At 41.6% G+C, this 14020-nt stretch overlaps 1 protein-coding gene across 5 annotated transcripts in view; it reads right to left on the bottom strand.

Annotated features, from left to right (window-relative positions):
* The window catches only part of SNX13 (sorting nexin 13), a 147722-nt gene extending 134927 nt beyond the window's left edge, over positions 1-12795 (bottom strand). For all 5 annotated transcript variants that reach the window (XR_012644048.1, XM_074984652.1, XM_074984654.1 and 2 more), the window contains exon 1: positions 12614-12795. Coding sequence is in view for 4 of the 5 variants with exons in the window: in XM_074984652.1 (XP_074840753.1) it covers positions 12614-12625 (12 nt within the window). In the remaining variant the exon portion in view is untranslated. The remainder of the gene's footprint in view (positions 1-12613) is intronic.
* Between the last annotated feature and the right edge of the window lie 1225 nt (positions 12796-14020).

Raw genomic sequence — 14020 nt, 5'->3', positions numbered from 1 at the left:
AATAGGAATCAGGGTTAGACACATAAGAGCGAGGTCACGTACTCTGAGTTCATGTACCCCAAGACCTTACTGTATGCCATCAGCAGAGTGGAAGCATCCACCAGTATGGAATTAATTGAGTCCATGTTCTCTAGGTTAGCACAGTGGAGTCAATTCATTGGGTGTTTTAGAGTGAGAGATGGGACATCCTGCATCACTACTAAACACTCCCTCCCACACAACAGTTCAGGGAACTCCCAGCTGAAGAACCACAGACATGCAGAGCCTTTAAAGAGGGTAATGGAGGGGAAAAGGAGACAGCTATAATGCTCCTATCTGAAAGAAAGAAAAAAAAAAAAATCAGGAAAATAAATCTGAAGAGACATTTCTGCTGTGAGATTTCATCTTGCCTGCATTTGTATCATGCAACTCCCAGTAATGCTATCACAGCAGCAGGCACTTGCACAATTATAAAGGTTGCGCACTGTCATGAATAAATGCCAGGAAAGAGTTAAGCAGCTTTAACCAAGAAAAGAGGAAGGGCTTTGGGGGCCTTGGAATGAGACAAGAGCTAATGGAATGCAGCTAGAGAGATTCAAACCTGAAGAGGACACAGCTGGTACGGTCCTTTTGTTTAAGAGTCACTGAACAGATGGGGGCGGGAACATGAGTCCCCTGGGAAATGCTCTCCCGGAATCACCAAAACTGCATAGGAGAAAGAGCACAACAATAAGTCTTGTGGCACCTTACAGGCTAACAGATATTTTGGAGCATAAGCTTTCGTGGGCAAAGACCTGCTTCATCAGATGCATGAGTGGGGTGGTTTAAGAGCAGTATTTAAAGAATGGGGTCCCAGAAAGAGGGGGGGCCAGAGCTGGCTACGTCTATTCAGCAAGGTGGAAATGGCCCATTATCAATAGCAGGTATTGAAAGAGGAAAAAAAAAAAGTCAGATCAGACAGGATAATATGAGCCACTGTCAGAGTCTAATGGGGAGATCTTAACACCCACGGCAGAAACGCTGCCTTTGTAGTTTAGTAGGCATGTTATGGAATTTATTATTTATTTTTATGGGCTGAGAACTGGCTTTGAATACATTATGCCTTGCAAATACTGTAACTAAATCCCTTCACCCAGGAATCAATCTGTGAAATACCAATCCATTAAGCATGCTTGCAAACATGTCTTGTTTTGTTTAATAAGGTACCTTTTCTTTGGTAAATGCTCTGCTGTAATCCATGTGTGTGGAAAGAGAGGTCTCAAATCTGCATGCTCAGTTCAGTAAACCTATCATACTGTTTGTTTACCTAATCCCTGGAAAAAAGAAGTTTAGGGCACCCTCAGGAAAGAGATTCCGAAATGATTTCTTTTCTGAAGAGTTTTTTTTGCATTTGGATGATAGCAGGTACGGACTACAGGGAAACTTGGATCAGGGACAAAAAGCAGTCAAGTAGCACTTTAAAGACTAGCAAAATAGTTTATTAGGTGAGCTTTCATAGGACAGACCCACTTCTTCAGACCATAGCCAGACCAGAACAGACCAGGATATCCTATCTCTTAGGGAGATTCAGAAGCAGGATCTGGTCATTTCATTAGGCTAAGCAGCCCCCATTACCTGCACTCAAAGTGCCATGCTGGGGAATCAGGGGTGACATGCACTTATTCTCACGGCGAGTTCAGCCTTTTCTGATTTTAACATGCCAATGGCAAGAGGATGTGCCAAAATGGAGAACCTCGATTGGTATGAAGCATAGAAGTTTGTTATTTCTCATTGTATTGCCTACTGATTTGAGATGCATACAAAAGAATGCCATTCCAATCAATAGTTTTTTCAAGGGCTGTTACGCAGACAATGAACAATTTTTATCCAGGTCCACAGAAGGTAGGGCATGCAGCAATGGGCTTAGTCTGCATCAGGTTAGATAGTAGGAAATCTTTCTAACTGTAAGGATAGTTAAGCTCTGGAATAGACTTCCAAGGGCAGTTGTGAAATCCCCATTACTGGAGGTTTTCAATCGAGGGTTGGACAAACTCCTGTCATGGATGGTCCAGGTTAACTTGTTCCTGTTTAAAAACAAAGGGTTGGATTTAAAGATCTCTCAAGGTCCTTTTTCAGCTCTACGTGTCTCAGATTGCTAGTAATAAATTCAACCCAGAAGTCCTGAGACACTTTTTCAGCCAGTGGCTCATCTGCAACAAGTCTAATAAAGAACTCCTGAGTACTTTTTGCAGTCCATGCATGCCTGAGAGTCAACAGGAAGCATGGAAATGCAGAATATCCTACAGGATACACAGCAACTTCAGACTTCCTGTTGAAGCTCACTCCTTTAAAGCAAAAACAATGGCCTTGCTAACCTAGAATGGCCTTAAGATACCAGCAAAAATCTTTAGTACAGTTCATTCCTTAAAATTAGAGAGACATGCAGCATTGCCTGAAATGGATGGAATTTAAAATTAACTGGCATGATTGTGACCACAAATATATTACAATCAGAGCTCATCTAAACACATACTTCAGTTAAAAACTTACTTCTACAATCACGCAAAAATGGAAAAGCCAAACCTGTCTGTGGCATTTCCTAATGGTCGTTAAATAGTCACAAGTTCAGAAATGTTCTTAGAAAGCAAATATTTGGAGTATAGCTTCCTTAGTCACTGATACAAAAACCTAGAATTAACCATAAACATGTGCAAATAAGAACCAGTAGATGATACAGTAGACTGGTGTGGAGCTAGTCTATAGAAACTAAGCCACGCAGCACTGGACAGGGAAAGATGGAAGGAAACAGAGAGAAACATCAGACACCAATGGGCACTGAGCCCATGGTTGTTCATGGTGTGGAAATAAAATAAGGAAGTGCATTAAAAATCTAATGCCATTGCCAACACTGAAAGAAAATTTCACAGGGTTATTGGCCACTTTATCAGCTATGAATCAAACTTACCAAGATATTGAACAAATGTAAAAAGTACTGTACCAACAGCAGTTATGCTTGTTTCCTGCAGTACAAAAGTCATCTGACAAAACTTATGTTTACATATACAGGCACTCCCACAGTTATAAACATCCGACTTACAAACATCTGTATATACAAACCAAAGTTCACCTGCAGTGCCTGGGGAACAGACAAGAGGCAGACGTGGCAGCGAGCTGCGTAACTGCTGACCAGAGAACTTTACAGGAGCTGGAGGCAGTTGCACAACCAGCAGCTGGAAAGAAAGCAGTGCTTTGAAAGGAAAACTGTCACTTCTCTCCAGCTGCTGGCTGCACATCTACCCCTGCTCTTCCAGGGTCTTCTGGCCCACATTCATGCCATTTGTTGACTCCTGATGAGCAGGGACTAGGTGCAGGGGTACCGCTGGCTGAGAGATGAGGTTAAGCTTGCCAGGTCTGAGCCCACAGTAGGTTTGGGCAGGGATGGGGCTGGTCACAGAAATGAGTGCAGAGCCTGCAAGAAGGGTGGCTGTTGAGAGATGCCCAGAAGTCCCTCCTGAATCTCCACCTATATGGTCACCTACTCAAAACCGCTTTTCTTCAAGTAGCAGCATTCAAGGTTAAATAAAAACTATTTCTAAATATGTCATTGCAAATACAGTAAACAGTATTTCAGCTACATATGGGTTAAATAAGCTTTTGTGAGCAATCCTAGGAACTCAGCTACCATTTATAAAAGCAGTGAGCATCAAAAAAAAAGTTAGTCCCTGGAGTGCCAGCAATGCTGTATTTACACCTTTGCAGACATCAGGCAATTGCAGCTCTCATTGGCCACAGATCACCATCCGCAGCCAATGGGAGCAGTGGGAAGTGGTGCAGACCAGGGCACCGATTCCCAGTGCTCCCATTGGTAACAAATGGTGATCCATGGTCAACGAAAGCTGCCATCACTTAAGATCTGCAGAAATTGTTTTAAACCACTTCTCATGCCCTGGCGCACACTCCTTTTGTTAAGTGTGACAAAATTAATAGTGATGAGATAGTCAAATAAATTCTGAAGGTTTCAAAATGAGGAGCTATTAACCTAATCAGTAAGTCCTGGTCCTATAATGTGTTTTGTGGATAGATCGTACACTTATGCAAAACATCAAGGCTCAATTTGAAAGGAACAGTTGTTTGCAGCTCTTTGGGGAAGGGACTACCTGTATTTCACATATGTGTAATACCTAAGTGCCTGTATACAGAACAATACTGAAAAAAGAAGCAAAAAATCTGGGGCCTTGGTCAGGTTATAGGAAAAATACCATTGAGGTCATATTTCAGCCACATTAAAAATACACACTGTGCAGGACTTGGCATTACCATGTGGCAATATAATTGGAAAACAAAAATGATAGAACAACTGATTCATAGATATCCTTCAAAGCTCATAGGCATGGTACAAAAAAAGTTCTGGAAGCTATCCAAGAACAAAGATTTAGTAGAAGAGAAAAAGCCACCCAGTCCAACATACTTACCCATTTTTTCTACCTCATAATGCTCTATTTTAATAAATATTTAAAAAAAATTAAAAACACTGATGTATGTTTATATGATTAAATTTAGCAACTATGTGAAAACATCCATGCTAGCTCAGTTGGGTTAAACTTCAGAATGTTTTCCAAGTGAGAAAGCATCACACCACTGAAGATAGGAATCAGAATATCAATGAGAGCCAAGCATGACTTATTTTACCACTATCAGAGGTAAGATGAGTCAACCCTATTTTATGACTCCTCCTATATCAACATCTGAATTGACTTTTCTAGAAGTTGCGATCCTGGCCTCTGACTTACAAACACCACCGTTTCTGGTTGGACACATTTTCTTTGGGACTCTACCTCTCCTGTTTCCTATCACTGTACTCTATTACTTTCTAACCTCTATACCCTACCAATCTTGCCACCTTCACCCAAGCAGTAGTATGACACTACTAATACTTTAAACAGCCAATGCTTTAAGTGCTACCAGCAACAGAACTACTAGTAGTTTGTGTCTAACGCTAACATCAGTAGCTGTCTTAATGGTCTCTGCTAAGACACCATGCTCTGTCATTTTTGTATGGGGAAGGGCCAACATTAGTAACACATGCATGTCAGGAGCCAGTTCAGTGCGACAGACCACCTGGAATCCTGGTACCTTTATCTGTTTGCTGTCCTGTCTGAATGAACTGACAGTCATGTTAATCGACCTCTCAATCTTTATATTTGCTTTTTCTCCATGAGTACAATAAGCTATACATATAGGTTGCGCTTCAATACCAGTCACCTTAAAATCTGAACATGCACCCAAATATTTTGTTTACTACAGAGCTTATAAACTATTCTGTATGAACTTGGGTCATCTGTGTTGTGCTATGAGGTCAAGTACATGGTGGCTACAAAGCAACCTAATGATTTTAAGATTCATTCTATATTCTAGGCTTTTCTTTTGGAGATTTGAAATGCTGTACTTTAATAAAGTCGAAAAGTATTTCAACCTATCTATCAGGGATATAAACTACATCAGACACTTAAAACGTTACCTTTTTTAAAATTGTCTAAACAATGGTAGAATGAATGGGACTGTGGAATCAAGTAGCCACTTAAAGAAAATATAATGATTAAATCTTTGTTAGGGTAGTGCCCAGGTGCCCCACAGAGGAACAGAGTCCCAGTATATTAAGCACCATATGTATGCACAGAAATCAACTCTTCCCTGAAGAGCTTACACACCAATCCATTGGTTCCATAATCACAGCTCCACAAGTGGATCCTTTACCTCAGAGCCTCACAAAACCTCATGAAGTCACTGAAATTCCACAAAGGGTCATTCTGCCTGTGATTTCAGGATCATAGACTAACTGAATTATTTTCATACTCCCAAGATGTCTCTATTGTTGGGATCATGGGATTCCCTTATGATATTTTCCATCCACTTCATCAATTACTTGGTTTGACTTCACTCTCACCACTTAAGTTAATTTGGGCATACAGCAAAGCTATGCTGAATTCATCAGACACAAGTATAGGGTGTGGGTATAAGACACACCACACCTCCAAAGTTAAAGAGCAAACCTCTTCCTTCAACACACTTACACATTACACTGCATTTACTACACCTCACACCATGTTCTGGGACTGGCTTTGTTCCTTTGTAGGGACCAATTCCTTACAGCATGTTCTGTCCATGTACCATCTATGTACAACTTACTCTATCATCTTCACTTTCCTGACTTACCTTACTCACTGTTATCTTGTCCATCATAAATCATTCCCTAGATGCTCTCCCTTATCTTAGTACAGACATTCCGATTCCAACCTGCTGAGCCACCTAACTCCCTAATTCATTCTCCCAAGAAATGAGACCTATATTAGCAAGAGTTTTGTTAGCAGGGTCTCTGTTTTTCTTAGACTTTTAAGTTTACTGCCAAGCAACATATTCACAAATATCACAGTATTTGTGATTGTTTAAACCACCACTCAAGTTAGGCTTAAAGTACAGGTTAGGGGTACAAACGTACATCCTATGGTGTAGCTGGCTAAGGTATAATTCACTTCCTTAATACAGCTTTCTGTAATTCTAGCTTGCTTGTATTGCGTTATAAATAACTGCTACATAAATACAAAAAATCTTTCCATTTTCCTTTCCAAAAACACCCAACAGCAATTAAAATACTATTTCCTGGGTCCATACTAGAATTGGCACTCTTCAGACACCACAAAGTAATTATCATGAACACAGGCAACCTTTATTTTACAAACAGCCCATTGTCCCAGTTGTAGTGTGCAATTTGAAGACTGTTCGCTTAGTGTGAACCTATTTGCCAGCATCTCTCTCTATAAAATAGTACTCCTACACATGTAAGCACTCCCCAGGTACAAATCTCACTACAAGTCTGGGCTTTCCAGACCTTGAATTGCATTGCTACAGTATATAAGGAGAGAAAACGAACTTCTTCCACAGTATGGACTGCATCGGCTGCCCACTTAACTTCACAATACTGCCGCAGGTTAATTTTCCTGCCCTGCACTCACTGGCATTACCTTCCTTGTACAAAAGTTTTAATTCATCTGTGACGACAAGTTTTTTTGTCATACTACTTGTTCACCTTTACTTTGTAAGTCATGTATACCACATTACTATTAGACCACATTGACAATGTTGTAATTTTTATCAAGCAATTGCAATGTTATGAGTATTATACACAATTAAACAATCTTTATTAATGAATTCTTGGTTTTGCTCATTCAGTGTATGCACTACTTTTGCTATCTGTTGAAATTCTTGGACATGTTCCCACAGCATTTCTATGTCAGTTTGGTTTTACAGTGGCATGCTGATTTTAAACAGTTAAGTTTGTGTGCCAATCCTATTAAGTTTCTTTCCATGTAGCTGCTGTCCAATCTTATGTATTTTTCAACAATGCTGGTTGAGAAATGTTTTTAAACACTTTTTATTGAATTTTAGTGGGCACAACTAAAGTGCAAGATAAGTGCAGTCTGGTAAAATTTAGTAACAGTGGAAAAAATCGTATAATATTTCCCCCCTTATCTTGACTACTAAAAAACATTCTGCTTCTGGTCTGCTGATCCATTTGCCTCCCTAATCTTATCTCCCAATATTTATATCTTCATCCATGCCTAATTATTCATGTAATACTGGCTTGATGTCGACCAGAACTAAAAACTCAACCATGTCAAACTTCAAACCCATCTTTGAAAAACCTGGTCTTCAACTTTCCACAGCTGAAAATGAAGGAGTAGACAAAATAAATTAAGCGAGTCTACATATACAGTGCAGCTTCCTTGCTCCTAAATATTTCTGAATTAAACTGATAGTAGAGCAGAGAAGTAGTAAACTGCAATACTCATAAAAGGTGTTTATTTCAAATCAAGTAACTAACAAGTAGGACAGGTTGGGTCAAACTGCAAAAAATGGCTGGCAAGGTAAATATTGCAAAAACACACCTTTATGGGGAAAGTCCCTCAGTAATTATTGTCAGTTGAATATCAATTGTTTCGCAGTGAAAACACAAAACTATCAAAATCGTAGAATCCATTACATAGGAACCAACTATGTGATTTTACAATGACAGACTTTTCTTTTTTCCATATTTGAGAAACGCTAAAACTACCATAATTATCTAATTTTGGTTTCACTTAATACGAATATTTAATTCTGCAAACTTAGCATATACTTAATATAGTTCTATATGGAACTTCTGAGGATTTTTGTTTATTTTTCAAAGAGTTACATAAAAATGAGCTCAACTCCAGCAGACTGCATACCATCTGCTTTTAGAAATATAAGGGGGCTTTCAAAATCAGGGGTCTGTTTCAAAAGCCCCCCCCCCCGCCCCCGCTATACAGGTGGCTGCGTTTCGAAACCCGCAGTTTTGAAGCTCATGTGGCTGCATATTGATCGCAGTGCCTCATTAGCATATCTCAAACTGCCACATTACCATAGCCCCTCTGAAAGGAGAGGCTAGTGCAACCACAGCCAAACACTTTTCAAAGATAGGAATCAAAATACCAAAAAGATTCAAGTATCAATTATTTTACCACTACCAGAAGTAAGGTGAGTCAACTATTTTATGGCTTCTTCTTTATCAACACCTGAATTGCCTTTTCTAGAAGTAATGATCCTGGCCAGTGATTTACAAATAGCATTGTTTCTGCTTGGATAACGTTTCTTTGGGAATCTACCACTCCTATTTCCTCTCTCTTCCCTCTATTACTTTGTAACCTCTCTACCCTACCAATCTTGCCACCTCTCCCCAAGCAGTACTATAAGACACTAGAAGTATTTTAAATACTCAATGTTTTAAGCGCTCCAGCAACAGAAATACTTGTAGTATTCTGTGTCAAAAGGTATCAAGTCACACCTTATTTTTAATAAGATAGACACACTGAGCTCTGGGACTGTTCTATGAGGTACATTTTTCTAACCCTTCAGTTGTTCCCTTGACTCTTCCCTGAACCCTTTCCAGTTGATGAATATCCTTCTTGAATTGTGGACACCAAAACCGGTCACTGTATTCCAAGAGCAACTGAATCAATGGCAGATAAAACCTCTCTACTCCTACTCAATGTTCCTGTTTATGCCTCCGAGGATCACACTAGCCCTTTGGTTACATTGTCTTGCTCAACTGATTATCCAGCATAACATACAAATATTTTTCAGTAAAGGTCCCTGCAGAATACAGTTTGAATTAGTATATACACACATTTTAAGAAGCGTGAGGCAGATAGAGAGGGCTCTTCTATTAAGCTATCATATGAGTGAATGTGTTAATTGCCCTTTGTTATTCTCCTTATTCTTCTATGGAAATACATACAACACATAAAGGTGCTTTTTTAATAATTCTAGCAAGATCATTCAGGATATTGCAGGTAGGGTCAGTCTGTCACAAAGGCTTCTCAGGACAGAGATCTTCATCCTGTAAGTATGGCCTTTATTCTTTGTTCCTAGACATATATAATTAGATGTAGCAGCATTAAAACACACAAGGTTTGGTTGTATACAGTTTATGAAATAATCACAATTGCTTTTTAATATTGACCAGTCCTCTTTGTTTACCACCAACTCCTCCAATTTCTGTGTCATCTGCAGACTTCATTGGTAATGATTTTGTTTTCTTCACATTATTAAAAATGTGAAGTAGAGGACAAATAACCAATCTCTGTGGGATTCTGCTAAAAACACTTCCCTGATGATTTCCCATTTACAATTAAAATTTGAGACCTGTTGGCCAGTTTTTAATCATTTAAAGGTGTGCCATGTTAGTTTTACATCTAAGTTTCTCTTAAATCAAAATGAGATGTAGTGCCATCTCTAAATCAAATACCTTAGAAGAGTATGAGTGCTTGTTATGAGGCCAAAACACAAGTATTTGTTTTCCCAAAAGTCATACGGGTACATGACTGTAAATGGTATCCATGGGAAATCCATTTTGTAAAGCAGAATCTAATGCTTGCTTCAGAAGAGCTTTACTATACTTGGCTCACATAAAGAATTATATATTTTTAGAACAGCATCTATAAAGAGCATCATGACTCCTGGACATATTAAGGAAATGAAGAAGCAACACTAACAATGATTTGAAGTGTCTGTTCGGGGAAAGCAGTGGGGAGAAGAGGATTCTCACCCATAATAATAATTGAAAAATATTTAAGAACTTGATAAAAATGCAAATTCTGCCTTAGAAGTGAATTTTTTCCCCATTAAATGTAAGTACTATGGACAGCTGATGGAAGAATGCTGAGTTGGGGTGGGGGGGGGCGGGGATCAAGATGAATCACCTACACAGCACTTACAAACATCTCCTTCTGACCCCATCATCAAATCATATGTTTAGTTCAAAGGTTACATTTTGTTTACTCAGTAAAATCAGGTATTGGTTTAGAAACTGACATGCTAACTTCACTTGAGCTGGTCCACTCAAAGTTGCTAGTTTTTTTAACTTGGAAATATTTAGGGAATTTCTTATGGCAAATAAAGTCACAAAACATTTCTGCAACTTACTGATTTCCTCTCCAGTTAGAAGTCTTCAGCAATGGCTTCTTTATGAAACAGATTATGAGCAGTATGAAGCAGCCAGTGGGAAAACAGGGAGCTGTATTAATCTTAGTATTCATTTCAGTACCTAGTATTTGTGGATAACTTTGTTTTGCTGGTAGACCTTTAATCAGTAAATCATATTTACACCAGAAACTTTAGAAATTGGTAATCTTGATTAGTTCTGGACAGCATTCTTCACATTACAATGGAAACTAGAAAGTATAAGCAATTCTTACCATGAATTTGGATGATGTACCTGAAAATATCACCAAGGATATCAAAAAAATCAACAGAACAAGTTTCACCCTCAGAGCAACCCAGTGCTATTATCAGAACTTCTCAGTAAATCCTTTTAGACATAAAATCCCTCAGCTATGAGGGCATGCTAAATAAGAACTCTATACTAGTCATTTACTCAGGATTGTTAAAACCTATGCCAATATAAAAATACCATCTGAGAGTATATGGTCTTACTGATGAAATACTGCACATAAAACATTATATATACATACACACAACTTATTACTCAAAGTAGTCCAACTACCCCAAACACTCACCATCCCCAAAAAATTCAGAGTTCGTATTCCAACTAGGATTTTTATTTTACACACATTAGTCTGCAAGTTTTTGTCTTCTTTCATTGACATGAAAACTTCCCATAAACAGTGCACTGCACCTTCTCAACCCAGGAATTTACATGACAATGGAAGAAAAGGAGATATGCAGATCAGAACCTTAAAATGCCTGTCTGCCTTCATGACAAATAAAAATCAGATGTTCCAGGTGTCAAAAGGCACCTCAATTCCCGTCACCCCTCCTCCACAAACACAAAGGAACATGTAACAAAATTTAAGTGCATATATTTTATTGGAATAAATCCATCTCTTTGAAGAGGAATAAATTCCATCTGCTCCCTTCAGACAGGTGGATCAGACCAGAATATGAACAAGGACTGTGGAGAAGACTCATCCCTTACAAATGTTTGTTTGCCAAGCACATCACTGGCATTCAGATAATTAATAACCCTTTAAAAAGGAAATTTATAAACATAAGAAACCTTTGTCACTTAAAGTATTTGATAAACTACTCCTGACAGCACAAGGCCCTCACTCCCAGCCTCCTTATGCAGCAGTCATATCATTTCCTCTGTTTTATATAGGACCAAGAACACTAATGACACTCAAGGCTTGCCTGCACTTTAAACTCTACAGCAGCACAAGCATAAATACTACCTCCATGTCAGCATGAGTAATTCACTCCCCTTGCGAGATGAAAGGCAGGGGGATAGAAAAATTCTCCTGTGATCAAGCACTGTTTATATGGGGGTTCAGAGTTGTTTAACTATGCTACTCTGAGATATGGATCTTCCACACCCCTGAGCAACAGTTATTCGAACCTAATTTTCTAGTGTAGATTGGGCAGCTGATACTTCGGATTCATATCATCTTTTATGTTCTATATAACAATTATCTGAAGCTTCACAACACAGTTGTAAGGAAAGCAAAACTCTCCAAATTGCCATGGAGAAACTGAGGCTGGCAAGTTACAGGAAGTGCCTGCAGTCCCACACCAAGGGAACAAAGTTAGAATCCAATCACCTGAAGAAATGGCTCTAGCCTGTGACCTAATAAATTAGTCAGTCTTTAAGGTGAGGCTACAGAGTAACAGGGCTGTCCCTGCGAGACTAGACTCAAGGCTGTCAGGCTTCTGAGCCCTATACGCCAATCACCCTCGCTGGCCAATTAATAAATTAGCAAGTGAATAAGACAAAGCGTCTACTCGGCCAGTGGCCCAGGGGCTTAAGAGCGGCAGTGTCCTGGTGCAGCTGCAGCAATGCTGTGTGGGGCTGGGACAGGGCCTCGGATCTCTGGGCAGGCCCGACGGAGGGACCTCGGCCTCCTGAATGACTACAGCCCAAAGCAGGGGCGAGTGCACTTCTTAACATAACACCCCAAGCCAGGCCCGGCCCGGCCCAACGAGCGGCTCCTCCAGGACTGCTCCCCCCGCCCTCACTGGTTACCGAGGGGCTGAATGACGGGGCCGGGTTGGGGGCCCCGTGGAGCCCCACAGAGCCGGGGATGCGAGGGGGCTGCTCCTCCCGGCCTCAGCGGGCTCTTACCTCTGCTAACATTATTGCCCCGCGGCGGACTCCCCCGGCTCTAGCCCCGCCGCATGGTGCCGCAGCGGCCCGGAAAGTCCCCCCGCCCCGCTGTGCGGCGGGCGCTGCAAGCTCCCTGCCGCCCTCCTCAGCGGCCGCCTGCTACCTTCGGACCCGCCGCCGCCTTCGCAGCTCGGTCCAGAGCGGCGGCCATCTTGGGCGGGCTACGTGAGCCGGCGCGCCAGCCCATTGGGGCCGCAGGATGAGGAGGGACGCGCAGCCGCGCCCCCACGTGGCCTGTCTCCCGCCTGAGCCATGGGCTGAGCTGCGCTCCTCACCTGGGCGTGAGGTGACTAGAGGGGCGCTCCAGTGCGGGCGGTGGGGCATCCGGGGCCCCTCTGGGCAGTGGTGAGTGGGGCAGCGGGACCCCGCTTGAAGCCAGGGCCTGCACTGGCCAGGGCACCCCAGTGGGCAGCGCCGTGGCCGCCCCAGGCAGGGCACCAGGGCTTGAATACGAACGACTTCGTGCATAACGATGGGGGCGCCTGTCTTGAAATGTATCACGGGCCGGGAGCTGGACGGGCCAGGGGTTTGCTATGGCTACAGGGGGTTGCTCTGTTTGGTCCTCTGGCGGCTGAGCTTCGCTCGCTCGTTCGCTGAGGGCACTGCTGCCTGCAGGCGCCCCTCGGTCTGAGCAGATCTCGTCCGGGTGGGTTAAGCGCTCTGGGGTATCAGTTTTTCGAGCAGTGAGTGTTTCCTACGCTGGTCAGCCTGGTAAGGGGGCAGAGAAACATGTAAAACTCCCACAGATATTCCTGTACTTAAGCAAAAATATAAATGTCTAAAAATATATCTTGAGCTTGCAAAAATAGTCACAGGCTGAAATTAGTCCATATTAATTGTCCCAGGGAAGTATGTAGGAAAGGCATCCGTCTTTGCAGGATCAGGCTCTTCATAGAATCCTAGGGCTGGAAGGGACCTCGGGAGGTCATCAAATCCAGCTCCCTGCTTCAAACAGGATCAACCCCAACTAAGTCATCCCAGCCAGGAGTTTGTCAAGCTGGGACTTAAAAACCCCTGTGGCTTTCAGTCGCAAACAAGCCAGGATGTCTGTGCTTCGAGGAGAATGTCTAGACTGTTCGCTATTTGTCCAGATTTGTATGTAAAAAATTATTAAAACATTCTGTATGTGCTGAAGACAAAACTCCATAATCCCAGCCATTTTAGGTTCTTGAAATAGACATTGGTAAGTAAAGTGTATCCCTGTTGCATCATAGATCTCATATGATATGCATGAAGGGAGAGGTAGTTTAGTAAACCCTTGAGTTACGTGGGGGGTTGTGGTCTTGCAACCCCCATGTAACTCAAATTTTCATGCAGGTCAGCGGGGAGATGGGAACCAGACTGCAGCCTGGTTCCTGGCTCCCC

The sequence above is a fragment of the Carettochelys insculpta genome, chromosome 2 (assembly GCF_033958435.1).
Source record: "Carettochelys insculpta isolate YL-2023 chromosome 2, ASM3395843v1, whole genome shotgun sequence".
Taxonomy (NCBI): Eukaryota; Metazoa; Chordata; order Testudines; family Carettochelyidae; genus Carettochelys; species Carettochelys insculpta.
This window is presented reverse-complemented; position numbering and strand designations above follow the sequence as displayed.